Source organism: Arachis ipaensis, chromosome B04 (assembly GCF_000816755.2).
Source record: "Arachis ipaensis cultivar K30076 chromosome B04, Araip1.1, whole genome shotgun sequence".
Classification (NCBI taxonomy): Eukaryota; Viridiplantae; Streptophyta; class Magnoliopsida; order Fabales; family Fabaceae; genus Arachis; species Arachis ipaensis.
Genome location: NC_029788.2, coordinates 41386693 through 41403284, shown reverse-complemented (window position 1 = coordinate 41403284; position 16592 = coordinate 41386693). Strand labels below are relative to the sequence as shown.

Below are 16592 nucleotides of genomic sequence, written 5' to 3'. Positions count from 1 at the left end.
ATTATAAAAAAATTAGAGTAATTACCTAAATTAATTTTTGAGATTTTCTAAGTCAGGCATTTTAATTTTTCAAGTTTTAAAATACACAAAACAGTTCTAATATTTATGTTCATTAGATGATACAATCTCCTCCATTGGTCAGTAATGGTGACTGTTGACGTGAAACGTTAACTTGCACACGTGGCTGTTAAATGTCCTCATGTGCATTCTGGACAAATCAGTCCCCATAGTAAAGTACAAAATAGTCCTCGAAGAATTTAAAAAATCTCAAAATAATTCTTAAAAAAATTTAAAAATTCTAAAATAGTCTCTTCGAATATTTTTAATCTTTTTCAAAAGTTATCGTCTTATAATAATTTTGCTATCAGAAAAATAAAATATTATTAAAAAATATATAATAAATAAAGAATACAAAAAATAACAAAATATATATTAAAATATAATTTTATTTATTAACACTAAAATGTTATAAGAAATAATATTATTTAATCATTAACATATGATACCTATATTGAGATGGTGTAGAAATCATAGTAATAACAACAAAATATAAGAAGTTATTGAATTACGAAAGCCATTATTCATATATCCAACCTTCTAAAATATTGACACCAAATAAATTTAGAAAAATATTCTCAAGTGAAAGAAAATTCTTGGCATAATTGCTAACTACTATGGTAGCTGATAAGCAGATAATTTATACCCTTTTTGGCATTATTTTTACATAGTTTTTAGTATGATTTAATTACTTTTTATTATATTTTTATTAGTTTTTATTCAAAAATCACATTTCTGGACTTTACTATGAGTTTGTGTATTTTTCTGTGATTTCAGGTATTTTCTGGCTGAAATTGAGGGACCTGAGCAAAAATCCGATACAGATGCTGAAAAAGGACTGCAGATGTTGTTGGATTCTGACATCCCTGCACTTGAAGTGAATTTTCTGGAGCTACAAAAGCCCAATTGGCACGATCTCAATTGCTTTAGAAAGTAGACATCCTGGGATTTCCAGAAATATATAATAGTCCATACTTTGCTTGAGATTTGATGGCCCAAACTGGCGTTCAAAGTCAGCTTAAAACATCTTGGCGTAAAACGCCCAAACTGGCACCAGAATTGGAGTTAAACGCCCAAACTGGCACCAAAGCTGGCGCTTAACTCCAGAAACATCCTAAGCATGAAAAACCTTCAATGCTCAGCCCAAGCAACACCAAGTGGACCCGGAAGTAAATTTCTGCACTATCTGCACTTAGTTACTCATTTTCTGTAAACCTAAGTTACTAGTTTAGTATAAATAGCACTTTTTACTATTATCTTAGGGACTTTTGATGTTCTCATAGAGTATTGTTCACGTTTGGAGGCACTTTCACTTATGTATTTTCTACGGTGGAGTTTCTACACCTTATAGATTAAGGTGTGGAGCCCTGCTGTTCTTCATGAATTAATGCAATTACTACAGTTTTTCTATTCAATTCACGCCTACTTCTTCTCCAAGATATACTCTCGTACTTAATTTAGTTAAGTCAGAATGAAGGGGTGACCCGTGATAATCACCCAATCTTCGTTACTCGCTTAGCCAAGATCGCGTGCTTGACAACCACAAAGCGGTCTACATGATATTCAACGTAGTCATTGGACGACAGCTGGAGTATACTCTCTTGGATATCTAATACACGGACCGAGTCCGTGAGATTAGTATCTTCGTGGTATAGGCTAGAATTATTGGCAGCCATTCCTGGGATCCAAAAAGTCTAAACCTTGTCTGTGGTATTTCGAATAGGATCTGGGAAGGGATGACTGTGACGAGCTTCAAACCTGCGAATGTTGGGCGCAGTGACAGTGTGCAAAAGGACAATGGTCCTATTCCGACGCTAGCGGAAACCGACGGATGATTAGCCGTGCGGTGACAGCGCATATGGATTTGATTTCATCCGAGAGGATCATACAGCTTACCATAGAAGGAGGTAACGCATGGTTGGAAGAAGGCAATGGGAAAGCAGAGGTTTTGAAGCAACTTTATCTTATTTTATATTTTATTTATATTTTAATTATCAAAACCTCATAACCATTTAAATCTGCCTGACTGAGATTTACAAGGATGACCATAGCTTGCTTCAAGCCGACAATCTCCGTGGGATCGACCCTTACTCACGTAAGGTATTACTTGGACGACTCAGTGTACTTGCTGGTTAGTTACGCAGAGTTGTGAAGAAGTGTTGAGATCATGTTACGCGCACCAAGTTTTTTGGCGCCGTTACTGGGGAACAAGCAATTTGCGTACCAAGTTTTTGGCGCCGTTGCCGGGGATTGTTCGAGTTTGGACAACTGACCGTTCATCTTGTTGCTCAGATTAGGTAATTTTATTTTATGTTTAAGCATTCTATTTTTAATTTTCAAAAAATAATTCAAAAAAAATTATTAAAAATATACAATATTTTATTTTGTTCTTCAAAATTTTTAAGAATGAATTCTAGAGTTTCATCATGATCTGTTGAAGCCTGGCTGGCTGTCAAGCCATGTCTAATTTTTTTTTGGACCGAGGCTTCCACTTATCATGGCAAGAGCCTTTAGATTCCCATCTATTTGGCTGTTGTATGTCTGATTTGTATGCTGAAGCTTGGCTGGCCATTTGGCCATGTCTAATCTTTTGGACCGAAGCTTTCACATAAGGCTTGGCTAGCTATTTAGCCATGTCTAAAATTTTGGACCGAAACTTTAGACTAACATTGCATGATTCCTGGAGTTCCTATTAAAAATTTTGAATTTATTTATTTTCTCTTTTTCCAAATAATTTTTGAAAAATTACAAAAAATTTAATAAAATCAGAAAAACCAAAAAATATTTTGTGTTTCTTGTTTGAGTCTTGTGTCGAATTTTAAGTTTGGTGTCAATTGCATGTTTTAATTTTTCTAAAAAATTTTCGAAAATCCATGTATGTGTTTTTCATGATCTTCAAGTTGTTCTTGATGAATTTCTTTGTTTGATCTTTAAATTTTTCTTGTTTGGTGTCTTTTCTTGTTTTTCATATGCATTTTTGAATTATTAGTGTCTATAGTTTAAAAATTTTTTAAGTTTGGTGTCTTGCATGTCTTTCTTTTCTTAAAAATTCTTTAAAATTATGTTCTTGATGTTCATCATGATCTTCAAAGTGTTCTTGGTGTTCATCTTGACATTCAAAGTGTTCTTGCATGCATTATTAGTTTTGATCTTAATTTCTTGTATTTTGCATCATTTTTATGTTTTTCTCTCTCCTCACTAAAAATTCAAAAATAAAAAAATATATATTTCTCTTATTTCACTCATAAATTTCGAAAATTTGAATTGATTTAGTCATAAAGTTTTAAAATTTAGTTGTTTCTTGTTAATCAAGTCAAAGTTTCAAATTAAAAATTCTATCTTTTTCAAATCCTTTTCAAAAATCAAATCTTTTCAATTTTCTTCTCAATATTTTCGAAAATTTCATAATTGAATTTCAAAATCTTTTTCTTATTTTTATTTTATATTTTCGAAATTAATTGCTAACATTTAATATTTTGATTCAAAAATTTTCAAGTTTTTAGTTGCCTATTAAGAAATGACCAATCTTTAAATTCTATAATCATATCTTTTAATTTCTTGTTAGTCAAGTAATCAACTTTAATTTCAAAAATCAAATCTTTTTAATTTTCTTTTCAAATCTTTTTCAAAATGATTTTCATTCATGTCTTTTTCAAAATTTATTTTCAAAATCCCTTTTTCTAACTTCTTATCTTTTCAAAATTGATTTTCAAATCTTTTTCAATTAACTACTTGACTTTTTGTTTGATTTTAAAAGTTTTCTATTTCAATCATATCCTTTTCAAAACCACCTAACTACTTTTCTCTCTCAAATTTTTGAAAATCACTGACTGAAACGCAAGCTGCATCAGGCAGTACTAACGAAGCCTCCCCTGAAAGAGAAGCTTATGACCTTGAGAATCCTGCAATGGAAGAGGTGAATTACATGGGAGAATCCTATGGAAACACCTATAATCCTTCATGGAGGAATCATCCTAATCTCTCATGGAAGGATCAACAGAAGCCTAATCAAGGCTTCAATAATAATAATAATGGTGGAAGAGCACGGTTTGGCAATAACAAACCTTTTTCATCATCTTCTCAGCAACAGACAGAGAATTCTAAGCAAAGCCACTCTGACTTAGCAACTGTAGTCTTTATTCTATCTAAGACCACTCTCAGCTTTATGACTGAAGCAAGGTCCTCCATTAGAAATTTGGAGGCACAAGTGGGTCAGCTGAGTAAGAAAGTTACAAAAATCCCTCCTAGTACTCTCCCAAGCAATACAGAAGAGAATCCAAAAAGAGAGTGCAAGGCCATAAATATAACCAACATGGGCGAACCTAGTGAGGAAGAAAAGGCAGTGATCTCCAATGAGGAAGACCTCAATGGACGTCCACTAGCCTCCAAGGAGTTTCCTAATGAGGAACCAAAGGAATCTGAGGCTCATATAGAGACCATAGAGATTCCACTAAACTTATTGTTGCCATTCATGAGCTCTGATGAGTATTCTTCCTCTGAAGATGATGAAGATATTGCTGAAGAGCAAGTTGCTCAATATCTAGGAGCAATCATGAAGCTAAATGCCAAGCTATTTGGTAATGAGACTTGGGAGGATGAACCCCCCATTGCTCATCAATGAACTAAATGATCTGGTTCAACTGAAATTACCTCAGAAGAAACAGGATCCTGGAAAGTTCTTAATACCTTGTACCATACGCACCATGACCTTTGAGAAGGCTCTGTGTGACCTGTGATCAAATATAAACCTCATGCCACTCTCTATAATGGAGAAACTAGGGATCTTTGAGGTACAAGCTGCTAAAATCTCACTAGAGATGGCAGACAATTCAAGGAAATAGGCTTATGAACTTGTAGAGGATGTCTTAGTGAAGGTTGAAGACCTGTACATCCCTGCTGATTTTATAATCCTAGACACTGGGAAGGATGAGGATGACTCCATCATCCTAGAAAGACCCTTCCTAGCCACAGCAAGAGCTGTGATTGATGTGGACAGAGGAGAGCTAGTCCTTCAATTGAATAAGGACTACCTTGTGTTTAAGGCTCAAGGATATTCTTTTATAACCATGGAGAGAAAGCATGAAAAGCTTCTCTCAACACAGAGTCAAATAGAGCTCCCACACTCAACTTCTAAGTTTGGTGTTGGGAGGCCACCATTGAGCTCTGAATCTCTGTGAAGCTCTCTAAGAGCTTCACTGTCAAGCTATTGACATTAAAGAAGCGCTTGTTGGGAGGCAACCCAATGTTATTTAATTATATTTATTTGTTTTCCATTGTTATTTTATGTTTTCTTTAGGTTTATGATCATGTGAAGTCACAAAAATAAATGAAAAATAAAAAACAGAATGAAAAATAGCATAAAAAATAGCACACCCTGGAGGACAGGCTTACTGGCATTTAAACGCCAGTAAGGATAGTAGAATGGGCGTTTAACGCCTAGCCTGGCAGCATTCTGGGCGTTAAACGCCAGAATGGGCAGCACTCTAGGCGTTTAACGCCAGAAAGAGCTGTCTGGCATCTGGCTGGTGTTAAACACCAGAAATGGGCATCTGGCTAGCGTTTAACGCCAGAAATGGGTAGCAGAGTGGCGTTTAACGCCAGAAAAGGTAGTAGAGCTAGTGTTAAACACCAGAATTGGCACAGAATGGGCGCCTAAACGCCAGAATGGTGCAGGGACTCAAATTTCTTGACACCTCAGGATCTGTGGACCCCACAGGATCCCCACCTATCCCACCTTTTCTTCTCTCCTCTTCACACCTTTCCATAACACTCTTCCCCAAACACCATTGACCAATCCCATCAAAACCTCTTCCCCAAATACCCTTCACCTATCAAATCTTACCCTCTTCCCCGTACTCTCTTCACCACTCACATCCATCTATCATTAAACCCCACCTACCTCACCATTCAATTCAAACCATTTCCCTCCCAAACCCAACCCCTCATACACGGCTACCCTCTCTCCCTTACCCTATAAATACCCCTCCTCACTACCTCAACTTTCATACATCACAAACACTTCTCTCCCCCTTGGCCGAACCACTCACCTCCCTCCATCTTCTCCATTTCTTCTTCTTCTACTCCTTTCTTTCTTCTTTTGCTCGAGGACGAGCAAATCTTCTAAGTTTGGTGTGGGAAAAGCTAAAGCTTTTAGTTTTTCCATAACCACTAATGGCACCTAAGGCCAGAGAAACCTCTAGAAAGAGGAAAGAGAAGGCAATTGCTTCCACCTCTGAGTCATGGGAGATGGAGAGATTCATCTCAAAAGTGCATCAAGACCACTTCTATAAAGTTGTGGCCAAGAAAAAGGTGATCCCCGAGGTCCCCTTTAAGCTCAAAAAGAGTAAATATCTGGAGATCCAACATGAGATTCAAAGAAGAGGTTGGAAAATTCTCACTAACCCCATTCAACAAGTCGGGATCTTAATGGTTCAAGAGTTCTATGCTAATGCATGGATCACTAAGAACCATGATCAAAGTTTGAACCCGAACCCAAAGAATTGGCTCAAAATGGTTCGGGAGAAATACTTGGATTTTAGTCCAGAAAATGTGAGGTTGGCATTCAACTTGCCAATGATGCAAGGAGATCCTCACCCTTTCACTAGAAGGGTCAACTTTGATCAAAGGTTGGACCAAGTCCTTAGGGACATTTGTGTGGAATGAGCTCAATGGAAGAGAGATTCAAGAGACAAGCCGGTTCAACTAAGAAGGCTTGACCTCAAACCCATGGCTAGGGGATGGTTGGAGTTTATCCAACGCTCTATCATTCCTACTAGCAACCGGTCTAAAGTTACAATAGACCGGGCTATCATGATCCATAGTATCATGAATGGAGAGGAAGTAGAAGTTCATGAGATCATATCCCTAAAACTCTACAAGGTGGCGGACAAGCCTTCTACTTTGGCAAGGTTAGCCTTCCCTCATCTCATTTGTCACCTATGCAATTCAGCCGGAATTGACATAGAGGAAGACATCGTCATTGAAGAAGACAAGCCCATCACTAAGAAAAGGATGGAGCAAACAAGAGAGCCTACTCATGGACCTCAACAAGAGCATGAGGAAGTTCCTCATCTAGAAATTCCTGAGATGCCTCAAGGGATGCATTTCCCTCCACAAAACTATTGGGAGCAAATCAACACCTCCTTAGGAGAATTAAGTTCCAACATAGGACAACTAAGGATGGAGCACCAAGAGCATTCCATCCTCCTCCATAAAATTAGAGAAGACCAAAGAGCCATGAGGGAGGAGCAACAAAGGCAAGGAAGAGACATTGAGGAGCTCAAGCACTCCATAAGATCTTCAAGAGGAAGAACTAGCTACCATTACTAAGGTGGACCCGTTCTTTAATTTCCTTGTTCTTATTTTTCTGTTTTTTGTTTTCTATGCCTTATGTTTTATTTATGTTTGTGTCTTTATTACATGATCATTAGTGTCTAGTGTCTATGTCTTAAAGCTATGAATGTCCTATGAATCCATCACCTTTCTTAAATGAAAAATATTTTTAATTGCAAAAGAACAAGAAGTACATGATTTCGAATTCTATCTTGAAATTGGTTTAATTATTTTAATGTGGTGGCAACACCTTTTATTTTCTGAATGAATGCTTGAACAGTACATATTTTTGAATTTGCTGTTTATGAATGTTAAAATTGTTGGCTCTTGAAAGAATGATGAAAAATGAGAAATGTTATTTGATAATCTAAAAAATCATAAAATTGATTCTTGAAGCAAGAAAAAGTAGTGAAAAGCTTGCAGAAAAAAAAGAAAAAAATGGCGAAAAATAAAAAAAAAAAGAAAAAGAAAAAGCAAGTAAAAAAGCCAATAACCCTTTAAACCAAAAGGCAAGGGTAAAATAAAAAGGATCTAAAACTTTGAGCATTAATGGATAGGAGGGCCCACGGGAATAAAATCCTGGCCTAAGCGGCTAAACCAAGCTGTCCCTAACCATGTGCTTGTGGCGTGAAGGTGTCAAGTGAAAAGCTTGAGACTGAGCGGTTAAAGTCGTGGTCCAAAGCAAAAAAGAGTGTGCTTAAGAGTTCTGGACACCTCTAACTGGGGACTCTAGCAAAACTGAGTCACAATCTGAAAAGGTTCACCCAGTCATGTGTCTGTGGCATTTATGTATCCGGTGGTAATACTGGAAAACAAAATGCTTAGGGTCACGGCCAAGACTCATAAAGTAGTTGTGTTCAAGAATCAACATACTGAAATAGGAGAATCAATAACACTATTTTACTTCTGAGTTCCTATAGATGCCAATCATTCTGAACTTCAAAGGATAAAGTGAGATGGCAAAACTGTTCAGAAGCAAAAAGGCTACAAGTCCCGCTCATCTAATTGAAGCTAATCTTCATTGATAAGTTTGGAATTCATTGTATATTCTCTTCTTTTCATCCTATTTTATTTTCAGTTGCTTGTGGACAAGCAACAATTTTAAGTTTGGTATTGTGATGAGCGGATAATTTATATCCTTTTGGCATTATTTTTACATAGTTTTTAGTATAATTTAATTACTTTTTATTATATTTTTATTAGTTTTTATTCAAAAATCATATTTCTAGACTTTACTATGAGTTTGTGTATTTTTCTATGATTTCAAGTATTTTCTGGCTAAAATTGAGGGACCTGAACACAAATCTGATTCAGAGGCTGAAAAAGGACTGCAGATGTTGTTGGATTCTGACCTCCCTGCACTCGAAGTGGATTTTCTGGAGCTACAGAAGCCCAATTAGCGCGCTCTCAATTGCGTTGAAAAGTAAACATCATGGGCTTTCCAGCAATATATAATAGTTCATACTTTGCCCGAGATTTGATGGCCCAAGCTGGCGTTCAAAGTCAGCCTAAAATATCTTGGCGTAAAATACCCAAACTGGCACCAGAATTGGAGTTAAACGCCCAAACTGGTACAAAAGCTGGCTTTAACTCCAAGAATAGCCTAAGCACGAAAAACCTTCAATGCTCAGCCCAAGCACACATCAAGTGGGCCCCGAAAGTAAATTTCTGCACTATCTGCACTTAGTTACTCTTTTTCTGTAAACCTAAGTTACTAGTTTAGTATAAATAGCACTTTTTACTATTATCTTAGGGACTTTTGATGTTCTCATAGAGTATTGTTCACGTTTTGAGGCTGGCCTCATGGCCATGCCTATACCTCTTTCACTTATGTATTTTCTACGGTGGAGTTTCTACACCTCATAGATTAAGGTGTGGAGCCCTGCTGTTCTTCATGAATTAATGCAATTACTACTGTTTTTCTATTCAATTCACGCCTACTTCTTCTCCAAGATATACTCTTGTACTTAATTCAGTTAAGTCAGAATGAAGGAGTGACCCGTGACAATCACCCAATCTTCGTTACTCGCTTAGCCAAGATCGCGTGCCTGACAACCACAAAGCGGTCTACATGATGTTCAACGTAGTCATTGGACGACAACTGGAGTATACTCTCTTGGATATCTAATACACAGACCGAGTCCGTGAGATTAGTATCTTCGTGGTATAGGCTAGAATTATTGGCAGCCATTCCTGGGATCCGGAAAGTCTAAACCTTGTTTGTGGTATTCCGAGTAGGATCTGGGAAGGGATGACCGTGACGAGCTTCAAACCTGCGAATGTTGGACGCAGTGACAGTGTGCAAAAGGACAATGGTCCTATTCCGACGCTAGCGGGAACCGACAGATGATTAGCCGTGCGGTGACAGCGCATATGGATTTGTTTTCATCCGAGATGATCATATAGCTTGCCATGGAAGGAGGTAACGCATGGTTGGAAGAAGGCAATGGGAAAGCAGAGGTTCTGAAGCAACAAAGCATCTCCAGACACTTATCTGAATCTCCCACCAATGAATTACATAAGTAACTTTATCTTATTTTATATTTTATTTATATTTTAATTATCAAAACCTCATAACCATTTGAATCTGCCTGACTGAGATTTACAAGGATGACCATAACTTGCTTGAAGCCGACAATCTCCGTGGGATCGACCCTTACTCACGTAAGGTATTACTTGGACGACCCAGTGCACTTGCTGGTTAGTTACGCGGAGTTGTGAAGAAGTGTTGAGATCATGTTACGCGCACCAAGTTTTTTGGCGCCGTTGCTGGAAAACAAACAATTCGCGTACCAGTAGCACAAACAACTTTAACTCTAAGCCTATTTTGTACAATATTACAACAACTAAATTCTAAATTTTTTTAAAGAACATGAACAAAATATTTGAATTTGTCAAGATATTTCTTCTTCAAATATTGCAAAGTATGAGCAGCTTCACATTGAGATTTTATAAATTATCTATATTGATATTGTGGTTGATCAATAGTTATAAATTGACTTCATAAATGACTTAGTTCACATTATATGCAAGCTCCAAAGTGTTGGATTCATAAGTATTTGTACAAACATTTTTAATTATTAAGTGAAAAATTTTATGTTAAACAAGAGTTCTCCTATCTTTTTAAACAACAATACTCATTATTTTTTTCATCATTAAAAAATAATTATAGAATATGACTCCTATAAATTACATTAAATTAATATTTTGCATAGTAAAAAAACAAATATGGGTTTATTTATTTTAAAAATGATTTTTTTTGAAAAAAATCTCTTTTCAAAATTTATTTATAATTTATTTTGAAAATACATAGAAAAATTTTGTATATAAGCATTAAANTCAGGGACTATTTTGAGATTTTTTTTAACTCTTTGAGGACTATTATGTACTTTATTTTAGGAATTGATTTGTTCATAACACACATATAGACACTTAACAACCATGTATGCGAGTTAATGTTTTACGTCAGTAGTCACCGTTAGTAACTAACGAAAAGAGATTATATTATCTAACGAAAATAAACGTTGAGAATTATTTTATATATTTTAAATTTAAAAAACTAAAATATCCAATTTTAAAAATTTTAGAGATTGATTTAGATAATTACCCAAACAACTAAAAGCAATGAGGTGTGTAAAAAATTTATATATTTGCCAAAAACAACAATATCTACTTAATATACTAAAACTGGGTTTTTTCCCAACTAACGAAGGTGACGTGTCGATCTCTCATGACTCCATTTTCCCTCCAAAATGAACTTTCCTATTCTCTATTCTAAATTATTTTATAAAAAATATATTTATTATAATTAATATTTAATGAATAATACATAATTATACTAATTTAGGAACATATCTTTATTTTTAGAAAGTACTATTTTCATGTAATTAAAGCACTCTTCTCTCTTCTAAAATTATTTTTAGAAAAATATCTTTATTATAATTATATTACAATTAGCATATGATACTAACGTTCATAGTAGTAAGCTGATATTGCAATAATTAATTTCTATAATTATTTTTGTACTACTAAAGGTTATATATAGTGTTTCTTTGTGGTTAGTGAGTCTAAATCTAAGAATCAAAGCATTTTTTTTCTAATCTGTTATTCTTTTTTGATTGGGTAATTATTTCTAAGGAGCTTTGTAGGTCAAGTTCAAGTCACATCCCCTCTACGTTTTCTACGTTTGTCCAAAAATATTCGAAGTGGAGCATATAATGAGATCGAATTTTCTCAATTTAGGTTCAATTTTGAAAAATTCGTGCCAACCTTCAAGATGCAATTCAAAGATTGGTACAATATTTAATTTTTTTTTCTTAAACTTTTTGTATTAAAAATAATTTTATAACATATTGTATCTTTTTCAGAAACTACCGGTCTTTTGGTGCATTAATGCAATGCCATTGAAGAGAATAAAGTCAATTTAATTTGACAATTTTAACAAGATAGTCTGAATTTGTACCGATTCTAAGTATTCGATCTTATGATGTTATTTCGGTTGATTGTTACGAGAATGACTCTAATCTATAAGTATCTAAGGATTAGAATAGATTAAATATTATTTAAATAATTTCGTTTTAACTTTGTTTTCTTTTTTGATATATGTATCACCTTTTTTTTTTTTGTATTTCAAATTAGTAATACAATTATTAAGAGAAATATAATTCATCAATAAATTAGAATGATTAAAAGTTTAATTAAGATTAACTAACATCTGTTTTGGACCCAAGATTGATTAATTAAGATTAAGGCGTAAAAAAGGAAAAAAGAGTTACAATACGTGATTTTGCTTTCTTGCTAATATATAAAAATACGTGAAAGAAAAAAATTAAAATATCACCATTTAAAAAAAAATTGTTAATCATACATATGAAAAGGGATTGAGGAATATGCATGGATATAAAAAATAAAAAATTATTACATGATTGTAGAATAAAAAATAATCATATATATATAAAAAAATAATCATAACAAAAAAATAATTAACATATGTGACTTAAATTTTATATGTACAGACCATACGAGCCATATCCTTCCAGAAAAATTGGGGAGTTAACTGGCACAATGTCTTTTGATAACCACCATGTCCACCAATGGTTGAGTCATGGCACTCATAAAGAAGCTTCGGGATGAGGGACGAAGTAGAAGGGATTATCAGTCGGTCCTTCCAAAACCAAAGACCCTGCCGGTGCTGCAAATTGCCAGACTGAAGATCCACCTCAGAAAATAAATCCGAGGGATTGAAGTGTTGAAGATCGGACCGTAGCTGCGTGAGAATGTCGCAAGTGAGCGAGGTGAGAGTAAGAAATTGGCGAGACAGTCCATCGGCACCTTGATTATCCGAGCCCTTTTTATATTCTATCTCAAAGTCATAACCCAAGAGTTTGGCCAACCAAGTCTGCTGTTCTGGCGTTTGAATGGTCTGAGCTTGGAGTTCCTTGAGGCTCTTGTGATCCGTTCATATCACGAACCTATGACCCAGCAAGTAGTGGCGGAGCTTAGCCACCGCTGCTAAGATTGCTTGCATTTCCTGGGCATAGACGGATTGCTTCTGAGCCGTGCAAGAAAGTTTCTTCGAAAAATAAGCGATGGGATGGCCAGCTTGGCTGAGAATCCCCCCAATACCGGTACCCGAAGCATCTGTCTCAAGCACAAAAGGTTTGGAGAAGTCGGGAAGTGCCAGGACTGGTGCATGAGTTAGAGCCTCCTTCAATGTCACAAAAGCATCCGAGGCTGAAGGCGACCACACAAACCCCTCTTTGCGCAACAAGTCAGTGAGTGGTGCTGCCAGAGTGGCAAAATTGCATATGAACTTTTGATAGTAGCTCGCCAATCCCAAAAACGCCCGGAGTTGCTTTACTGAGGTTGGAGGCGGCCAACAACGAATTGCTTCAATTTTTGAGTCATCCACTCTCACCCCCTCAAGTGAAACCACATGGCCCAGGTACTCAACTTGTGTTCTTCCGAAAGAGCATTTAGAGAGTTTGGCAAATAGGGAATGGTGCTTGAGCACGCGTAAGATATATACCAGATGATGTAGATGAGACTGCCAATCAGCACTATAAACCAGGATATCATCAAAGAAGATGAGGACAAATATTCGTAATACCTCAGAAAAGATAGAATTCATCAAATACCGGAAGGTAGCAGGGGCATTAGTCAGACCAAATGGCATAACGAGCCATTCGTATAAGCCCTGGTGTGTCCTGAAAGCCGTCTTAAAATAATCCTCCGGTCTGACACGAATCTGATGGTACCCCGAGCCGAGGTCAAGTTTAGAGAAGAACCGAGCACCGAACAATTCATCGAGTAATTCGTCCACCATCGGCATAGGAAAAGAATCCTTGATGGTGGCATGATTGAGGGCCCGATAATCAGTGCAAAACCGCCATGAACCGTCTTTCTTTTTCACCAACAGCACGGGCAAAGAGAAGGGGCTAGTGCTTGGCTGTATGATGCCCTCGGCTAGCATCTCAGCGATGATCCGCTTAATCTCAGCCTTTTGGCTATGAGGATATCGATAAGGGCAGACCTTAAAAAGCAACGTTCCGGGCAACAAGGGAATGGTGTGATCATGTACTCTCGGCAGGGGCAAGCCTTTTGGAACCTGGAAAACAACTGAGTAATCCCGCAATATAGTAGCCAAGTCGGGCGCCAAATCAGAAGGTAATTCCAAAAGAGGAGGGGTGTCTGTAACCGGTTCTTGGAGCTGGAGTGTATACATTTCCATAATCTCATCTGTTATGTGCAAACGCCGCAACTGATGAAATTGTGCCGGGGCTGGGTTGGCATCTTTTTCACCCTGCAAAGTAACCATTTCAGCCCCAACCATGAAGGTAATGAATTTTTCCCTGTAGTTTACCAAATGGGTGTCCAGTGTCTCAAGCCAAATATCTCCTAAAACCAGCTCCTCACTAGCAATGGGAAGTACGAAAGCCGATATAAGGAGCAAATGATCCTGAATGGAAACAGGTAAATCACGAACCTCACCCTCGCATTGGAGCAAAGCACCATTACCCACCTCAACCTTGAATCTGGGGGAATGATGAACGGGCACTGCCAGGCGTCGAACCAAAGCCGGGTGGATGAAGTTATCTGAGCTGCCGCCATCCATGAGTACGCGGATGTCTCTGCCATGCACCAGACCTCGGAACCTAATCGACCGTCGGGCAGGGATGCCGGCCATGGCATTGTACGAAAGGTGGAGGGGGTCGACCCTGTCCTCAGCTAGTACCGGCGGGATTTGGTCCACTTCCGGAATCTTAATTGCAAAGTCCTGTTCAGGAGGGACTTCCTCTACAGTTTGGATCAGAAAATAGTGCTTAGAAGCACATTTGTGGGAAGGGGAATAGCGCTCGTCACAGGTAAAACAGATGCCCTTTTCTCGCCGAAACTGTATCTCCATTGGAGTTAATTTGCGCATTGTGTTAGGCTTTGGAGGGGTGGGGAGTAGTGGAGGGTTTTGAGGCGGCGGTTGTGCAGGAAAAACGGTAGTGAGTGGTTTAGGGGCTAGGGCGGTGGTAGGTCGAGCCAGCGGTTGCTGTGGCTAAGCAACGGCAGAACGCCAGCATTGGGTGTGGGGCAGAAACTTTTCCTCGAACAATTTGGCAAGAGAAACCGCTTGCAACAAAGAGATCGGTGAGTGGGCTTTCACCTCCCGTTTCAGTTCCGGATGAAGACCACCCACAAAGCAATCCAGAAGCAAAGCATCATTTAAGCCATATGCACGGGCGGCTAGGTCGTTAAAGGATTCAAAGTAAACATTCACCGTGGTGGATTGTTTCAATTTCAGTAGCTCCTCTCGGGGGTTTTCAAAATGGGACGGTCCGAATTGCATTTGCAAGGCAGTGGAGATGGCAAGCCAATCAGTCATAGGTTCGAGTCTCTCCCACATCTGAAACCAAGCAAGGGCCCGACCCTCCAAATTGACGGCCACCAGATCCAATCGTTGGTCCTCCGGGATATCATAGATCCGGAAGAAGCGTTCCACGCGATAGATCCATTGGGAGACATCCTCCGCGCCAGAGAAACGAGGGAAGTCCACTTTCATCTGCCGAGGGTGGCCAAAGACAGGGGAGGACGATCCGCGTCTCGGGGATTCCGCCAAGTGCTGGGCGAACTGCTCCTGTAACGAACCAATTCGTTGTGTGAGAGAGGCGAATTGCTCGATGTAGCCATCCGATTGCTCGGTTAAATGAGAAATTGCAGCTTGCAATATTTGGAGACGCGTATTCTCTGTCATTGGAACTCAATGGAAGCACCAAATGATAACAATTGCAAGCTATAAAGGATCCTGATGAAGAATTGAAAGTGGTACTAGTGTAGTATAACAGCACAAGTATAGTATAGCAGTATTAGAGAAGAATCCAAATAATCAGAGTATGAGGGAATTAGATGGAAGGAATGAAGGAATCAATGAATGTAGTCCCGATTCACCTGCAAGGGGAATCTGAATTAGAATGTGAAGTTTTCAGAAAGGGAATGCACAGAGAAAAGTTATCAAGTCAGAAGAGAAGACTCACATTACACACATGTCCCATCAGGGCCTTTTCTCCCTTCTTATTTACCCCCTTTCTTTCCTCTTTGTATATATATATAGTTATTTTTTCATTACATGACATATTTATTATTATATTTCAAATTTAGAGTTTCTTTGATCTAACGTTGCAGTGAAAGAATAACAAGCAAAAAAAATGAAAAAAAATATGGGAACATTCTAAACATGATTACCACTAATCTTTTTTTCTTTAGTTTTCAAATATATTATTTATTTTATTTATTTAGAGTAATAATTAAATTTATTATAACTATAGTAAAATTATCTTTAAACTATTAGTATTATTAGTAAATTTTTTAAAATTATTGACATATTATTAGTATATATAATAAGCAGTAAATTTTCTTTCATGTTTATTAGTTAAAAAATTTATAATTTTCACATAGTCTTTATTCTATTTTTTTCCATACCTAATGGCTATTGACTACGATCCTATTAATAGTATCACCTATTGTAGATTATATGAAGAGAAAGTATGAAAAATAAAGACAAAAATTATAAGGCAATAAAAAGTTCCATTCAAATTTGACAAGAATAAGACGGTTTACATAGAAATAGTTCTAATAGATGATAAGATTAATTGATTCATTTACTAAATTTTTTCAAGTAATGCTAAGTTCAATTTATAAATAGAGTTTAATTTTGA

At 37.0% G+C, this 16592-nt stretch overlaps 1 protein-coding gene across 1 annotated transcript; it reads right to left on the bottom strand.

The window, feature by feature from the left end:
* LOC110271493 lies at positions 14936-15631 on the bottom strand. The gene has a single exon (XM_021122434.1). The coding sequence runs from the start codon at positions 15629-15631 to the stop codon at positions 14936-14938; it is 696 nt and encodes a 231-aa protein (XP_020978093.1).